The sequence below is a fragment of the Bombus bifarius genome, unplaced genomic scaffold, assembly GCF_011952205.1.
Source record: "Bombus bifarius isolate JDL3187 unplaced genomic scaffold, Bbif_JDL3187 scf7180000008014, whole genome shotgun sequence".
Taxonomy (NCBI): Eukaryota; Metazoa; Arthropoda; class Insecta; order Hymenoptera; family Apidae; genus Bombus; species Bombus bifarius.
Genome location: NW_022884390.1, coordinates 1330288 through 1346874, shown reverse-complemented (window position 1 = coordinate 1346874; position 16587 = coordinate 1330288). Strand labels below are relative to the sequence as shown.

Genomic DNA, 16587 nt, shown 5'->3' with positions numbered 1-16587 from the left:
TACTAAATAAAATTAAAAAATGTAAGATATTAATGTTTTACTCTAATAACGTTAAAAAATACGCATCTTGTAGCAAAAAAAGTTTTAAAAAATAGGAGTAATAAAAACAAACTACTGTTCAGAATACAATTTAGATAAATATTGTATTAATTAAGAAACATATGTATTTTAAAATTTCTTCAAATTTTTAATATTTAGGTTAGAAAATTATAACCTAAAAGTCACATACTTACATGAGATTTCTTTTGATTAATTATAATAGTCGGCCAACATTGAACAATGTGCTTACTTTCTACTATCACATATACAAGATGTCTGCATTATTTATAATCACTTCTTATCTTTTATTAATACTTTTTTTACTATAATACAATGTACATTGTATACTAGTTTTTCATCCAGGCATTCATGTACAAATAATAAGGAGTATGATTAATGATTTACAGACATGAATAATCAGCTAAGTTATGACTCAAATTATTTAATGTATCTTAATATATAAATATCTGTGACTTTTATCTGATAAGAGTTAATATCACAATCAATTAAATAAAATACATAAAATTAATTAAAAATTATCATATATTTTCTTACACAATGAAGTAGTTAAAGATACTTAAACTTGTAATACATTGTATGATAATTATATATATTTATATAGGTTTTATTTTAAAGTGTAGTCCAATGAGAGAAAACACTAAGCATTTCAAATCTTGTACAAGATAATAAAAGCATCTTAGTCCTTCTGGATCCCGTGATTGATTTACGTCTAATAAAGAACCAGTTTTTGAAGTCGTAAACGAAATATGTTCATCGCCAATTACAATCTCTAATTCTTGCCGTCCAACGCGATCTGGTTGTGGCCACAAAGAATCGTCCTCCTGCATAATTTCAGAGTCTTGAATAATCCTCTTTAGTTCTTCCATCACGCACTGATGTACATACGCTTCTTTTCGAATCATTGTATCATTCTTGTAATTTGAATTATTCGCATATCGTAGTTTACCATCAGGTCTAAATTCAAACTCGAGAAATTCATGACCGAATTTTCCTTTATGACCTACATAATATCGTATATAAAAATCCGTCGACATCCTATTATGATGATTTGTTGAAATGTAACCTAAAATGATGAATTCATACTAGATTTGCGTTTCAAAATACTAAAGCCGCATAAATTAGAGAGGTTATTTCACGTACCTTAAGATCTCTCTTTTTATAGTTAATTGATATTACTTATTTTTATCGTGAGAATATATGCACAATTCTGTAACGATTTCAGCAATAAAAGCTATTAATACTGAATATATTAAACATTAAAGGAATTACTTAGACAATGTTGTTATACGCGGCAATACCACAAACATTCCCTTAAGCGAAAGACACATTAAGGCGATTCATATGTAATTGCGACGTTCACATAAAATAAGATGATTCTCTTTTCTCATCCATTATACCTCATATTTATAAATTTAATAATCTAATTATTACTTTATCGATAATTAATTGGCATATTTCATTTGTTATTTTTTAGATTTATATTCTTTGACGGTAATAAATTTGTTAAAAGGAGACTTAGGAAGCACTTATGGCCTAGAAAAAATATTGACTAAATCAGCAAAGTATTAATAAATCATATTTTTACATAAAGAATATTCCAAAATGTGTTTTGTTTTATCTTACATTCAACAAATATCATACTAAAAATGAAGATCATTGTACATCGTTATTTGTAGTGTGAATCATCTCAAACTTGAAATTTGAATAAACTCCATCACACAGAATCGCACTTGTCGCTTGTCGCGGATCTACCTTCGTAACAGAACGTCGTCCAGTGATCATCCGGTGACATCTGAATTGTTAATTCTTGTTTGCCACGCAGTTGTCTCTATTTATATATTATTATTATCTCGAATTTATAATTCTGATCTAATCGAGAAACGACGTTACTCTTCGTACATCCTTTGCAATGGAAACGATCTATGAAAAATGTAACACAAGTGACATGTGGAAATATAATTTCAAATAGATCGTGTGAATCGAGTGAGATGTTTATAGTGTTAACTTTGATGTATGTACCAGGGTAGTAAGCTGAAGGATGAAATTATACTACTCGACGAGTTCACGTAATTTAAGCTCGTCATAGCGAAAGCTCGGTCGAACATCAGTTTATTAATAATGAACAAGACTCACATGGATAAAAGACTGAATCAATTGCCAACTTGGCTGTGGACTAATTCCACTACTTTACCACCAATCTATAAGATGGTATGGGAAGCGGTGAGAGAGGACAAACTCAGAACCAATGGAATGCAAACCGAGCTATTGGTCGATACAAACAAAGTCTTTCCTTTATTGCTCACTAGTCAGCTTCCTACAGAAGTCCTTGGACACATATGGAATTTGGCAAATCAAAAGTATGCTGGACAACTCACAGAGCAAGAATTATATATTGTTCTTGCTCTTGTTGCTGCAGCACAGGCTTCTTACACGTTCAATAGCCTAGATATATTACATCTACTTCCATTTCCACCTACTCCTTATTTGAACATTGAATGTTTAATGAATCTACAGCCTGTAACTCAGTTAAATTCTGCAGCTAAGTTTCAAAACCTTCAAGAAAGTTCTGAAATCGGGTTTATTAGCTCTGATGAAAGATATTCCTTGGAAGTTAAGGGAAAAATGAAATTGCATCAACAAGGAGTCATATCTTCAGACTTAAATGTGCAAATGACGAACAATGTACCTGGAAAAATTTCATGTTTTGATAATAAGTCTTATGTCTCTTCTACTACCATATGGGATTCAAATAATGTATCAAAGGATATGAAGCAAACTTCCCGCCCTCAATTAGATTCTAAACATCAACCAACAGCAGATCTGTGTGATGACTTTTCTGAATTTCAAAGTGCTCCAATTCCTAACATTCCTAGTATTCCAATTTGGGATACAAAACAGGGCTCAGCCATTGGAAGTAGACTTGCAAATCATAATTTAGGTATTAAAAAACCAATGGAGAAGTCAAAGAAGAATAATATAAATGCTAAATCTGCTCATGGCACTACTCAAACACGTATTACATCTTTACCATTAACTACAATGTCTCAGAGTAAAGATCAATCAACATTGGATTGTTTATCAGAATTATTTCCTAAGTGTGCAATAAAAAATCAATCTAAAACAGTAATTCTTAAGGATACAGTGATAAGAAATAATGATCCGCCCAAGGACCATAGTGAGAATGTAAAAGATTATACAAGTACAGAAATTATAAATTTACCTAATGACAAAGATGTGTTGAATAAATTAGAATGGATGGATAAGGTAATTTAATCTTCATAAATTATATTAAAAAAATAGTAAAAAAGAAATTAGTTATAGCTAGAAAAATGACTAAAAATACTTTGTTATTTTTCAATAGTATTTATTAATAATTAAAAATTCATAATTAGGTTTCATCAACAACAATGGAATCCACTCAACAGGATCTTATGAATCTACAACTTGTTGAAGATAAATATAGTGCCTTGCGTGCATTGGTTCAAGAAACAACTGTGTCAACTGAACCAGAGGCAAACGCAAGTTACAGCAATCAATCAACTGATGAATTTGGAGAATTTGTGTCTGCAGAACAACCTGCTAGTAATACTCCTGCCACAAATGCTTTAGATACTGACAGTTTTGCCGATATTTTTACAGATTTTGAGTTTAAATCTACTAACAATAATAATGCAAACGCAGCAGATTTTAATCTTATGCCAGATATTTCTGAATCATTTGACAATCTTAAGCTTGAGGATAATGTAGAAGAACGCTCCTTAGAGATAGGTAATTGATGTTGTATATTATTTCTGATATTTAATTTTTTTTTTTTTTATCATAGACAGTATCATTATAATTACATTTTACCTTAAGGGAAAGCTCTTCAGAAGGAAGATGCCATATCAATTAATAGTATAGAATTCATGAATGGTGCATCGAATGCATTAACTCGATCAGGATCTGTGCCTAGTTTAGATCTTAAGTCTTTCTTACCGTCAAATACTGAAGATGAGCAAATAGTAGATACTACACATCAGGTTATTGCGATATTATACATTACATATTGCAAATATTTTTTATATATTCAGCATATATACAAAGAATATAAAAGAGGATTTATAATCTACTTGGTTTTACAGTCAGAATATTGGGAATGGAAGCAATACATGGAGAGCTGTGTATTATTATTACAAGTAGCTGCAAATATATTTACAAACATTAGTTCAGAACTTGTATTACATGAAGTTTTAAATTCAGTACAAGGATACAACTTTCTATGCAGTAAGTAATACTTCAAGAATTTATGTGAATCAATTAATTTCGGAAAATTATCGAATTACTTTCTTGTAGTGGTCTAAAATATATACCGCTATTATCGTGTGTTTCTTTTTTAAATCAGATTTAGCCGAAGTCGCAGCTGTTTGTAGACGGGTTAATTTTTCATATAAGGAAATGGATATCAATATAATAGGTTTTGATGAGCTATTAATGGATATTGATCGAATTTGGGCAGAAATGGAACCATTTTATGCAAACATACCAGTAAGAAATATTACTATCTTATATAATTTTTATTAATTTAGAGTCTTAAGTTTATAATATATATAATACATGTACATATCTTATATACAAATACATGTCTCTATATCTTCGCATAAAACATTTCAGATTGTTACGGAATTACCAGCTTGGCCTTTACATCAAGGTGAAGCCATTTGTTGTTCACTTTGTTTAACAGTTATTACTAGTGGCAGGGTAGTTTATAATGAAAATAATTATCACGTTACTTGTGCTAATCTATGGCTTAATTGTGTAAACAATAATTTGCCCGTGATGCGGCATCCAGTCTGTTCTCATTTGAATATGTGTCCAGGTAACAATCATATTTGATATTGATCTGTATTAGAAAGAAAAAAACAGAAACTTACATTCGTAAATTTTTAATGTACACACATTAACTTATTACATGAGAATTTGTAGAAAATCAGAGCAAACTAACTTTGTATTTAGCTATAATAATTAGAAAATCAAATATTACCATTTTTTAAAATTTATCGAATAACACGAACATGATTTGAAAAAGTGATGTGGAACGTGTTTATGATAAGAGAAAATGGATTCCACACAAGTTGTATATATTCTTTAAATTCAAATGTTTTCAAGATATTACTAACTAGTCTGTTCAAAAATCTGTACAGATATTGAGAGATTTAGAGGAAATATTAATATATTGTAATCTTTTGGAATTAGAGAAAATGTAAAGAGTTGCGAGCAAATCTTACAAAAATCTTAATTATAGTCAAAAAGGTTGAAGGAATTAGAAGAGAATTCTTGGAACCTGAACAAAAGTTCATATCAATCAAATCAATATAATATTTTCATGAAAATCTTATAAAATTCTTAGTGCAAATACTAGATAAATAATTACAATATTCTAATAAATAATATTACAAGAAAATATGGTAGTAATAATACAAACTTTGAAATTATCTTTGGCTTGTATCACGTGGTCTGTACGCTATTCCTCTGCTTTTCATCTCTCTTATAACACCTGCTGGTAATCGTCCTGATACTGATATTGCATATACACCTTTGCAAAACCGATCTAAAAGGAGAAAAAAAGATTGAATCTCACTTATTTTACAGCAAATATTTATAATTATTAGCAAGAGATTTTGTCCACTTATTTTGTTTTAAGTTAAATGGAAAAGACAGCATGTAAAAAATTAATGCAAAATATACATGAAATTAAAATATGTTAAAATAGAATCTTGTGTACGCACATAAGCATGTTCCTTAATAATTATACATACTGTCATACATATTAGTGAAAATTCTGTATAAATGTATAATAATATATAATATTAAGAATCTCAGATACACAAACTTATTAAATTGCAATATATATATATGTCTGAGATGAAAGAACATCGGGATTTCCCATCCGGAATGTTGGGAAAAATCCCAATACCCTAGTCCAGACTTTTACTATAGCTGCACTTAAGATTGACCCGAGAAGTGGGGACAGGAGTATATAAGGGCCGTGACCATGGCTACGTCTAGTGACCCGCTATGTCACTTCGAGCCCGAACCCATCGTCATAAAATCGGATTGGAACATTAAAACTATTTCTTACTTTTATTACTTAAGTGCAGCTATAGTAAAAGTCTGGATTAGGGTATTGGGGTTTTTCCCAACATTCCGAACGGGAAATCCCGATGTTTTTTCATCTCCGACATATATATATATATATATATTGCATTGTTTTATATTAGTTGCATTTTTTGTATTGAAATATTGGCTTAAAAAACTTGTACAAAGTCCTGCCTTTCAATACATTTACAATATGATATAAAACATGATATAGATTATTGTTATTTGCACTGCCAAAAATAATTATTAAAGAGAAAAAAAAGGAAAGGTTAATACATTAGAAATTTGAAGCAGCATTAATAAAATGTAAGATGTCAAAATAATGTAGAATAAAGGATAACAGTTTATAGTATGATTTACTATGAGATAATGTAACTGTTATAATTTTGTAAAAGTGTACAAGAATAAAATAACGATATTTCTCTTGCTTAATCTTAACTTATTGTGTCTAGGTACAAATTTCTTACTTACTTATTCTTTGCCATTTGCAAACCCAGCTATCCTCAGGACTCATTGCAGCAATCATACTAAACATATAATATCAATTTTAGTAATTTGATTTCACAACAGGAAAATCAAATATTGTACCAGAAAACTGTTTATTATTTATATGACTTACCCATCGAAATTGGAGCTTGTACAATCAAAAACATTATCCTTATTATTCTTCATTCGTAAAAATTCATCGCAATTATCGCATCCATCAAATTCAAATTGATCAAATGTCTGTAAGATTAAAATTTTTAGTCATATAATTGTATGATGATAATTATAGCATATATTATAGTTAGAAATAGAAAAAGGTATACCTTGATCAAGGAACATACTAAACAAGCTCTTAGGCCCCGTAAATCTTTAGCCACGGTTTCCATTATTGCGTATTTTTCCACCTATAATTTTAATTTAATCTTTTAATAACAGGTATTTTTGGCAATATAGATAATGATAATATTAATGTAATGTAAATAAATATATGATTTTCTACAAGTAATTTCTTCACTACAAGACAGTTTAATTATTACTTTTATAGTCTGTAGTTTATAGTACAGTATACACAGTATAACATAACAAAATGCAATTTACAGCTACTTCGTAATATCCATTATTTACAGTATCAAAATAAAATCAAAATCTAGAGGAACGAGAATGTATATTCACAATTCAGAAGTATTCTAAGTTATTCTAAAATATTGATTTACTTTTTTGACTATAACCTCTCAAATGAGACCGAAAAATCGGATATGTTTATCAAACTACTTTAAGCAATTATATCTGTTGCTGTTTAATCAAATGTATCTGGTTTAGAAGTTCAATTTAACTAATTCAAAATCACTTTTATAGATTATAATACACTAATAATTATCACTACCACTTTTGCTTACCTCTTTGATACAATTTACGTCTTCTCTTCTTAATAAGTACAACTTTTTAACAAGTTACTTCTCACCACGCCCAGCAATGGTCATGTACACACAAAGGTCTGGTTACGACTGAATAAAATGGATCCGAAACACAGTTATTTGTCTGAAACAAGGATACATCTGTCGCACACCATCTCTTTGTTTACGGCAAGTAGTGTGTTGCCATCTATCCTAATGCGATCCAAGTTACTGATCCTTCTATATTGAATAGATGGCAGCACGCGACTAGTTTTTAGACAAGGAGAGAGATAGTATGCGGCAAGGATAGCAATAACGATTAGTGTTACTCTTTCGCCGCTACGTGGTGATAGTGTGGATGATTCGAAAAAATGTATATTAGTGAAAATAGCTAATTATGAGGATTAATTTAGGAACATTTATAATTTCATCTTCCGAAATAAACTGCTGTAGTAATTCCTTTTTTTAAATTTCTTTGTTTATAAATTAATTTGTTAATTAATTTAGTTTAAAATACTTCATGTTTATAAACCTATTTAAATTTTTTGTACCAATAAATATCTGATGCTTTCTTTCACGCCAAACATTTTTATTTTGATAAAAATAAAATAGTTCTGCTTTTTTAGGGAATTATTAAGTGGTATAAAATAATTTTTCATTTATATATCCACGTTATTTGTCATAGAAACTATCCTTTATCCTTAACAGTGTTATCATTGCGTTACAAAAGCAGCAATTTAAGGACCAATAAGTAACGTACTAAATGCGGGAAAATCTTACATTCTGCGTTGAAGCATTTGTCGTTTGTCGTGCACATAGGATGAAGGTGGGTTAGTTCTTCCGAATTTGTACATAAGAAATATTTGTTTTGGAAATATTGTAGTTCGGATATATTATTGAATTCTATCATTCTCCGTCTATGCACGTGTATAGTTTGTATTTATTCTAAATTATTTAACTGACTCGCGTTTCTAACGGCCACTATCATGAAACCTGGAGGTGGCACAAAGGTTTCTACCGCCAAAACTGTTGCTTCTAAGGTTAGTGATACATGTAACGACGTTTTTCGTCACTTTTCATTTATAATAATCATTGCAAAGTAAACTATCGCTTACATTACAATTTTGCAAAAATTCCATCATTTCGTGGAATTTTATATATTAGAAATTATAAACATTTTAATTTATGAAACTCTTATCTTACCCATCTTCTTTTATTTACAAACTTTGATTATTAATTAACCGCCGTTTTAAATGTTGAGTAACGATCTTAAGTTGCATGTGGATCATACTATTTATTTTGGAAATTTATCAGGGAACAAACACGTCAAAGTAATTGAAAATAAGTGAATTTATACAATTTTTATGGGAATCCATTTAATAGAGCATTAACCAAAATTTTGTTTCCATAGATGGAGTTCTATTGTATTACAAGTTCATTTTGCATGTCATATTTAGAATATCTTCTCTTACTATCCTTATTTTGTACTTCCTAATTTCTTTTATATCTTTAGCATGGCACATGATCCAGGTAACATAATTAGAGGCTTCATCATATGTCATATTTTTTATCTTTTATTGAAACAGGATAAGGTCAGAAAGTCTTTGCACGTTTTGCAGCCGACAGCCACTAACAAAGAAAATCTAGTTGGTGGTAGGAGGATGCTGAGATCTTCCCTATCAGGAAAAGAAACACATAAAGGGTAAATAAGTTTTACAATTTGCTTGTTTTATATTTTTTAAATGTCATATTTAAATTATATTTTATTTTTTAGCGAAGTAAATGAAAAATCTAAAAATGAAGAGAAACCAAAACGTAAGAAAGTAATTTTAAAAGATAAAGCAGTTCAAACCGTAAGAGGAGGAAAAATAAAAATTGAAGTTGAAGACTTAACATCTGAAGGTATGCTTTTATTCAAAAGAAAAAATTAGGGGAAACTATGATCCTTCATGTAATTATCGAATTATTGATTTTGGAAATATTTGTTTCATGCTTGCAATAGCTGGACCTAGTGAAAATTACTGGGAAGTCTTGGCTGAAAGGCGACGGATAGCGCTTGAGGATGCGTTAGAAGATAACAAAGAATTGACTGAGCGTGTTGAGAAATTAGAAGAAGAAAATCGCATATATAAAGAAATGTTGGAAGAATCGAGATCACTAGTTGAAGTTTTACAGGTATTGTAACCAATCCTTCTTCTGTAATGTTCAAATTCTCTGCAATTAAATATAACATTGTTTTGCAGGAAATGCTTGGAGAAGATAGAAATGATATAAATAATTCTTTAGAAGATACCATTTAATCCAGCGTTCTGCACTCACGTACTAATTAGTGCCTTATGATTAAAATACAGTGCTTTAAATTAGGCACAATGTGTAATCTACTCGTTAATAATAAATATTGACGGGTTGCGTGATTAACAAGAAAGTCTGACTGAGTAAAGATCCGATAAACTAAAAATGGAGACATTTGTTGGTGTTTCTAAATTCATTTTAATTGTCTTTGGTTACTTATTTATATTACTTTGTCATTTAATTAATCAACTAAAACCATAGCTGCAACTACAGATGTATTTATCTCATAGAGTATCACTTAATATAGTATAAATGTTAGATATTTTTGATTATAATTAATAAATTGATTTTCTAATACGAGTTGAAATTTTCTTTCATTACCTTCTATCTGAAAAATTCGTGGTTCGTGTTACATCGTCGTTAACAAAAAATAACGATACTAATCGAGCAGATTGCTAGCATCACATGTTTATTTCATAAATCTTTGGCGTAGAAGACCTTGAATTCCATCGATAACATCAATGCTATAACATCAGTTCCCTTTTTTGTTATGACTGGTATGTTTTGTTCACGCATCAGTCACAGCACTACATGTTCGAGGAAGCCGTTTTATTTATTGCATCGTTTTTCGGTAAAAATAATTATACATTCATTGGAAGGCTGCCAGGAAAGTCGTGCGTAAAAATGTTGCTGAACGCGTTGCTGAATGCCAGATGCGCAAAAGCGAACTTTTTCTATTTCTTCACTGTTCTCCGCCCGAGGATTTCGCCTGAGCTTGTTTCGTTTTTCTCATTTCATATTTGGAGAATGCGCCGTTTCCTTGATGATCTATTCAAATGAACAGCAGACGGACTCGCGATCCGCGAATCGTATTAGGCGGTTGAATGTCGGGTTTGCACTGCGGAACGCCATTAAGAAGCGTCAAAGTAAGTCCTTAATCCTCGTCTTTGAAGCGGCGATAGATGGACTGTACGTAGGTGAAGACGCACTTCCAGTCTGGTCGGCGCATCATCACCATGTCCTCGACATCAAGTAACGGTGCTATCCCGGCGAGTTCACTACAAACATTTAATCACTCTTTAACATTGGTGATACTTAAAGAATTTTTCAGAAATCATAAAGATCTAAGTTACATTTCTAAGATCTAACATACAATTTAATATGTTAAAGTATTTATAAGTTTGAGTAAAATCAATTGTCTATCCAAAGTCATACACTACGCGTACTAAATTTCTTCCACTACATTTTCATTTATTTTACAGATATAAATGCCTATTTTATTTCAAATTCAACAAATATTTTTTAGAGGGACACGTCAGAACCATGGAACAATAAATAATTTATATAAAAACTATAGAACATCAGGAAAGTAGCTCTTAGATGATACAAAAAAGAAAGTCCGAAGAAAGACTGAAAATGAAAGAAGAAGAAAGAAATTGAAGTTTACTCGGCTTTCGTAAACGCCAACTCGAAGTTCATTTTGCGGTTCTCCGGCCGTAGCGAGTGATAGTCGAAAGCGTCTGGTCTAAAGTGATGAAGCAAAGCGCAAAACGCCAATCCATTGTTCCAGCTCGTCGAGAAATTATCCAGTTGCACGTTCTGCAATAGAAAACGCAGCTATGCAACGCGATTCACTAATTTTCCGAACATCGTAATTTTCTCGCGGCTATCGATGTGTGATTATTCGCGTGTTTTCTGCAAATAACATAGACGCTCTCGCGTGTGAAGCTCCATTTACAAGGCGGATTTACCTCGTACTCTTTGGTTTTGGAACGGCACCACGCCAGTAGCCGCTCTTTTATTTGCACCGCGTTGTCCCGCACCGCTGGCTCGGTAAACTTGAATCGAAACTCTGTTGCCGGTGACTTTACGGGACTAAATATAGAAGGAAAAGCCTTCGGTTAAGCTTTCGAAGAAATGGAAGGTGCATATAAATATAAAATGTACGGCGGATTAAGTCAATTAGCGAAGATTGCGCTTGAACGATTGCTTATGACTTAATTTTCAACTTTATTTAACAGTAGTAGAGTGCAAAGTTTTATGCAAAATTATATTTTAATCAGCACAACTAGGGAAATAGAATTTAAATCGAGTTTAGTTTCAACCATGGAAAATTATGTCTGTAAAGATATATTTTATACAGATTTTAGAATATTGATCTAAAAATTCCAAATTATAGTTAGAAATTGTTAAGTCCGTATTTAATTTCTAATCTACAATTTTTCGAATATTTGTTTTCTAATTTTTACAAGCTTTTTCTATTATTCATTTTATAATTTAAATAAACCTACTATCCTAAATTATATCTAATACTCTGGTCGTCGTTACAGTTAAGTAACAATAATTATTCCAAGGAATATAAGTTTCATATATTTTTGTGGCACTACTGAAATAGAGAAACCAGTTGTCTAATAATATCCATTCTTTCACCGATAGTAAAAACGAAAATACCTATTATATAAATAAAGAACTCTCGTAAACGATTACCTGGGTGACGAGGCGGCGCTATTTTGTCTGTCGAGTTCACGAAACTTGGCAAACGGCGATAGCGGCTTCTTACGAGCTGAAAAACGAATAAAACGATTTAAATTGAAGACGTATTATAAAAAAAAAAAAAAAAAAATGAATCATAAAACGTTAGGGTTCATTGAAATGCATTCTGTCATCCCATCTTATGTTAATTTCTCTATCATCTAATTAAAAAAGTTTGTCAATGAAAATCGCTACATTTGTGAGAATTATTATTAGGACTGGGCAAAATTCAAAACTAAAAAAATAATTTAAAAATTAAATTAAAAAAAAATAAAACAACTAAAACTTTCGTTTCTCAACCTCGTCGCTGTTCCTCGATTCGAGGTTGCTGTTTTCCTTTTTCCAATCTATTTAACGATTTAAACGATAGATTACAACATTTTGTTATAACACACGGTCGTTACAAAATCATCTTTCGTTCCCGATTTCGTGATTCGAGTCGCAACGAGGCGATGACGAAATCGCTCCAATAACAAGGAACACGTGGAGCTGAATGTAAAACTAAAAGACTTCTAATCTAAATTGTGTACTCTCTGTGTTCGTGTGAGGATAGTTAGCAGCGAGACTCTTAAATAAAATGCAAATAGGAGCCGAGGTTCATTCTGGGTCACAGTAAATTTGTCACTTTCTTTTATAATAGATGAAAATTACAGAGGAAGCACTCGACAAGCCACATTTGCTACTCTTTTAAATGGAAATTTCAGTTTTTTTTAGCGAATTCATCTTTTATTTATTTATTTTAACAATTATTTAGAGATAATATTATAATACTATTATTATAAAATTGCGTTTTTATCGGCCTTGCAGCTAAACGATATGTTCAAAATATTGCCTGTCATAATATTAGAATATCGAAGATATTAAACTATTGCTTGTCTTAATCATACCGTTGAATTGTACCAAACTTTCTCAACTCGTCGTTATTATTAGAACGTTTACATATTTGAACCTGGCGGATGTTTTGCGTTGTCAATTATTTTTAATCGTAAAGTGAAAATAAAATAAACAAATCTACAATAATATAATTTTCATGTTATCCTCCTGTGAATCTTCATATAATTATCAACGAGCAGAATAAAACATATATATGTTCGAATAAAATGTACGATATGCATACATTTTATGTATACGCATAATTTTTAAAATAACGATCTCCGCGCCATAGAATTGAAATTTTTCATTCTATTTGCCAAAAGCTATTATATGACAACCAAAATAGGTCACAAATTCGATATAGGTAGCTGGAAACAAAGTTCAACCGAAATGGGTATTCGTGCGTAAATTTCACACACTCGTACCTTTTTGAGTAGGTGTATGCGTGCGTTTTGAACACACGGAAAACATGTGGCGATTTATATATATGCGCATATGTAATGGTATATATTTTTCCGGCGCGAAAATGCAAAGATTGAAATCGCCAGAAGCAATTCCTCATTGATTCCGCGAACGAAGACTTGGAAACTTGGCTGGCGCGTCTCCCGATTCTCTTTCTCTCTCTGTATTTACAATCTGCAAATAAATGCACGTGTACGGGGCACGCTATTTTTGTGTCGATAGAGGACCAATTGCTTCTCCGTTAATCGAAGAGCCATTCGTTATTTATTGGAACTTTCTGATCGAAGATCCATCGGGAGAGCACTTTTTGATTCTATTTTAAATTCCATTTTAAAAACTTGAAATCTTATTTTAGAATTTTACTTTCAATCTTATTTTAAACGTTTGTATTTGATAATTGTTAAATACTCATTTTTCTTTTCGTTATTTGAAATATTTTAAAAGTAAAACGAGAACCCGATACTGTGTTTCTTGATCTGTCAATGTTTATTTTATTAATTTTTATTATTTTTTATTAATTTTGTAATTTCCAGTCAGTCCTTTTCGTAACGTCTTCGTAAAAGAAGTATTTTTTCTAAGAATCTTTCTTAGAGTACTGTACATTTTTGTTGATCTATTCTACAGTAGCTTTAACTATTTTCTCAGTCCTTTCACTTTACTGTAAGCTTTACGATGTTTTTCTTCGTCGTGATTATTGTCAGTTGACACACGCAGTAGAATCTTAGTTTATTCCGGATTTAACGAATTTATAATTAGTAGTTATCATTTCTTGTTTAAATCAATTCATGTAAATTATATTAGTAAGTGAGAAAGGAAAGCATGTCGAGTCACGAGTGTTAATAGAGTGAATGTCAATTTATCTATTTAGTAATATTCCTCGTGATTCTGTGATCTGCTAATGCAGCAATCAATGTGACATCATTCTCCATTTCCGCCAAGAATCCAAGCGTCGAGTGTAGGATATAAATCGTGCGTAAATTAAAGATCATCAAGCTTCCGGTATTTTTTTCCATCATCGTTTAATTTTTAAGATTGAACTGTTTTAAGGCTTCTAAGTGCATATTTGATCCTTTAAAATGTTCTCTGACTGTATTGCAATTAGATTCGTTAGTTTCAAACAGCTTCAGGATTGTGTGTGTTGTCGCTTGTTTTATGGGGGGACATTGTCCAAGTATTTAAAATTGAATTTTCACGTAATTAAATTCTTTAGCTACTATATAAAGATATATATACTGAAGAAATGGGACACAAAATATTGTATAAAATTTAATAAAAGAAAACTGGTACAAAATCTAATAATAAATTGTACGGAAGCATTGACTTAATAAATAATAATTCTTTTGCCAAATAAAAGTATTCTTCTGTACATAATTACTGTATACATTTTTTGGGAATTTAATTATTAGACTATGGATGTTTATCCATTTATAGAAAATTTATAGAAACTACTAAACGTTCGAATATTTCATTGTAATATTTATATTATAGTACTTAAGACCAGATCTCTATTTAGGTTCTACTACTTTAGTTCAATTTAGTTGATAAAAGTATGCATAAAGATCCACTGTCTATCAATTATCTCAACTAAAATAGTAACACGGTGATACTTGGCAGTTATTAATACTCGACGAAGAAGTAAGTGGGATATAAGAAACAAAAATCTGTCAAAGGAAGTAAAACTGGACGTGAATAGTCAGACAAGGTCCCCCTCTTGCATTCTACTGCACCTAGATGTACTAATATACAGTAATGAACAAAAATATCACCACAAACCAGATTTTCTTGTAAAATTCTGTGTAAACTTATAAAATTCACGGTTCCTTTTTTCAATTCTCTTTTGTTGCATCGTCAAAATTCATTAAGCAGCTGTGCTATAAAAATAAATAGCGAAAAATAATAAAATAATAAAAAATGTGTAACGAGTTGCCTTTACAAATTATATCAATGACATTAGTTATGCAAACTAATATTATCAAATAAGTTGAAGAAACGTAACAATCAAATATTTTTCAAAAATCTTGTATCTTCAAATCTACAGCTATTTTATATTGAAATACTTCTGACATGAAAATACTTCTTCTAAATTGACCAACCGTTTCCAAACTCTACTTCTCATATAGTGCATTTCGTAATTATAAAACCATTTAATAACATTCAATTTTTGTATACTGCGTTACATATTCTTATACGTTGACGTGATAAAGAAAGAAGTACAGATTTCGTATTTAGAAACAATTTATTCTTTTTCCTGCAAAAGCAATGGATTAAACTGGACATAAAAGAATATTTGATTTTATAAAAATTGAGCTCAGGATACAATAAAATGAAATTGTTGTAAGTCTAACTATAATTTTGCACGACTTTGGTCAGATTTTACCCTGTTCTACCTTCCATCTCGTACTGAACGATTTAAGTATTCAAGATTTTGGTTCTATAGTTACGCAAGGTATTTCACAAGAACGTTGAGCAAAGAATCGTGTTTTCCCAAATTCACACATAAGTTTATAGAAAATAGGATGTTATGTGCCAACAATTTTGTTCATCACTGTATGCTACTATTCAAACTTCGTGCACAGTCCGGCTGGTGCAAGCTACACGCTACTGCGCGTCAAAAAAGGATCAACAAAAGAAGGGCTGTGACTCACTGCTTTATTCGGGCTTTGGCACGACCTTCTAGCGACTCTGAACGTCCGTCCGCAAAACGTGTTCGCGCGCAGAGCGCGACTCGAGGCTTATTAAAAGAAGAAGAACAAAAAAAGAAAAAGAAAAGAAGAAAAGAAAATTAAGAAAAAAATGAAACATGAAACAAACAAGAGTGAAAAGCGCACATGGGGCGTTTCTTCGACGCGAAACA

At 31.0% G+C, this 16587-nt stretch overlaps 5 protein-coding genes across 11 annotated transcripts; 2 read left to right on the top strand and 3 right to left on the bottom strand.

Moving 5' to 3' along the window:
- Nucleotides 1–320: 320 nt before the first annotated feature.
- LOC117207004 (protein mago nashi homolog) lies at nt 321–1824 on the bottom strand. 2 transcript variants are annotated; one of them, XM_033446796.1, is made up of 3 exons: nt 1684–1824; nt 1201–1593; nt 321–1123 (listed from the first exon to the last, which is right to left on the bottom strand). In XM_033446796.1, exon 3 carries the CDS (start codon nt 1092–1094, stop codon nt 654–656), a length of 441 nt encoding a protein of 146 aa, XP_033302687.1. In that variant the 5' UTR covers nt 1095–1123; nt 1201–1593; nt 1684–1824; the 3' UTR covers nt 321–653. The 2 variants fall into 2 exon arrangements, with proteins under 2 accessions (XP_033302687.1, XP_033302688.1); XM_033446797.1 differs by having other exon boundaries at nt 1201–1609; nt 1684–1823.
- Nucleotides 1825–2139: 315 nt separating this feature from the next.
- Nucleotides 2140–5747, top strand: LOC117206996 (synergin gamma-like). Of its 2 annotated transcripts, none has more exons than XM_033446776.1 (6): nt 2140–3324; nt 3453–3828; nt 3916–4079; nt 4182–4323; nt 4442–4584; nt 4711–5747. In XM_033446776.1, the coding sequence occupies exons 1-6, from the start codon at nt 2179–2181 to the stop codon at nt 4930–4932; spliced, it is 2193 nt and encodes a 730-aa protein (XP_033302667.1). In that variant the 5' UTR covers nt 2140–2178; the 3' UTR covers nt 4933–5747. The 2 variants fall into 2 exon arrangements, with proteins under 2 accessions (XP_033302667.1, XP_033302668.1); XM_033446777.1 differs by having other exon boundaries at nt 4442–4639; nt 4673–4849.
- On the bottom strand, nt 5387–7695 carry LOC117207005 (transcription elongation factor SPT4-A). Its single transcript, XM_033446798.1, has 5 exons — nt 7578–7695; nt 7005–7085; nt 6815–6921; nt 6667–6722; nt 5387–5647 (listed from the first exon to the last, which is right to left on the bottom strand). Exons 2-5 carry the CDS (start codon nt 7065–7067, stop codon nt 5529–5531), a joined length of 345 nt encoding a protein of 114 aa, XP_033302689.1. The 5' UTR covers nt 7068–7085; nt 7578–7695; the 3' UTR covers nt 5387–5528.
- Nucleotides 7696–8281: 586 nt separating this feature from the next.
- LOC117207003 (geminin) lies at nt 8282–10223 on the top strand. Of its 4 annotated transcripts, none has more exons than XM_033446794.1 (5): nt 8282–8400; nt 9194–9276; nt 9349–9476; nt 9577–9749; nt 9818–10223. In XM_033446794.1, exons 1-5 carry the CDS (start codon nt 8338–8340, stop codon nt 9872–9874), a joined length of 504 nt encoding a protein of 167 aa, XP_033302685.1. In that variant the 5' UTR covers nt 8282–8337; the 3' UTR covers nt 9875–10223. The 4 variants fall into 4 exon arrangements, with proteins under 4 accessions (XP_033302685.1, XP_033302683.1, XP_033302686.1 ...); XM_033446792.1 differs by having other exon boundaries at nt 8285–8400; nt 9161–9276; XM_033446795.1 differs by having other exon boundaries at nt 8305–8614.
- A 91-nt stretch (nt 10224–10314) lies between these two features.
- LOC117207002 (smoothelin-like protein 2) lies at nt 10315–15604 on the bottom strand. Of its 2 annotated transcripts, none has more exons than XM_033446790.1 (5): nt 15507–15604; nt 12354–12429; nt 11618–11741; nt 11314–11465; nt 10315–10924 (listed from the first exon to the last, which is right to left on the bottom strand). In XM_033446790.1, the coding sequence occupies exons 1-5, from the start codon at nt 15577–15579 to the stop codon at nt 10801–10803; spliced, it is 549 nt and encodes a 182-aa protein (XP_033302681.1). In that variant the 5' UTR covers nt 15580–15604; the 3' UTR covers nt 10315–10800. The 2 variants fall into 2 exon arrangements, with proteins under 2 accessions (XP_033302681.1, XP_033302682.1); XM_033446791.1 differs by lacking the exon at nt 15507–15604 and adding an exon at nt 13697–14019.
- Between the last annotated feature and the right edge of the window lie 983 nt (nt 15605–16587).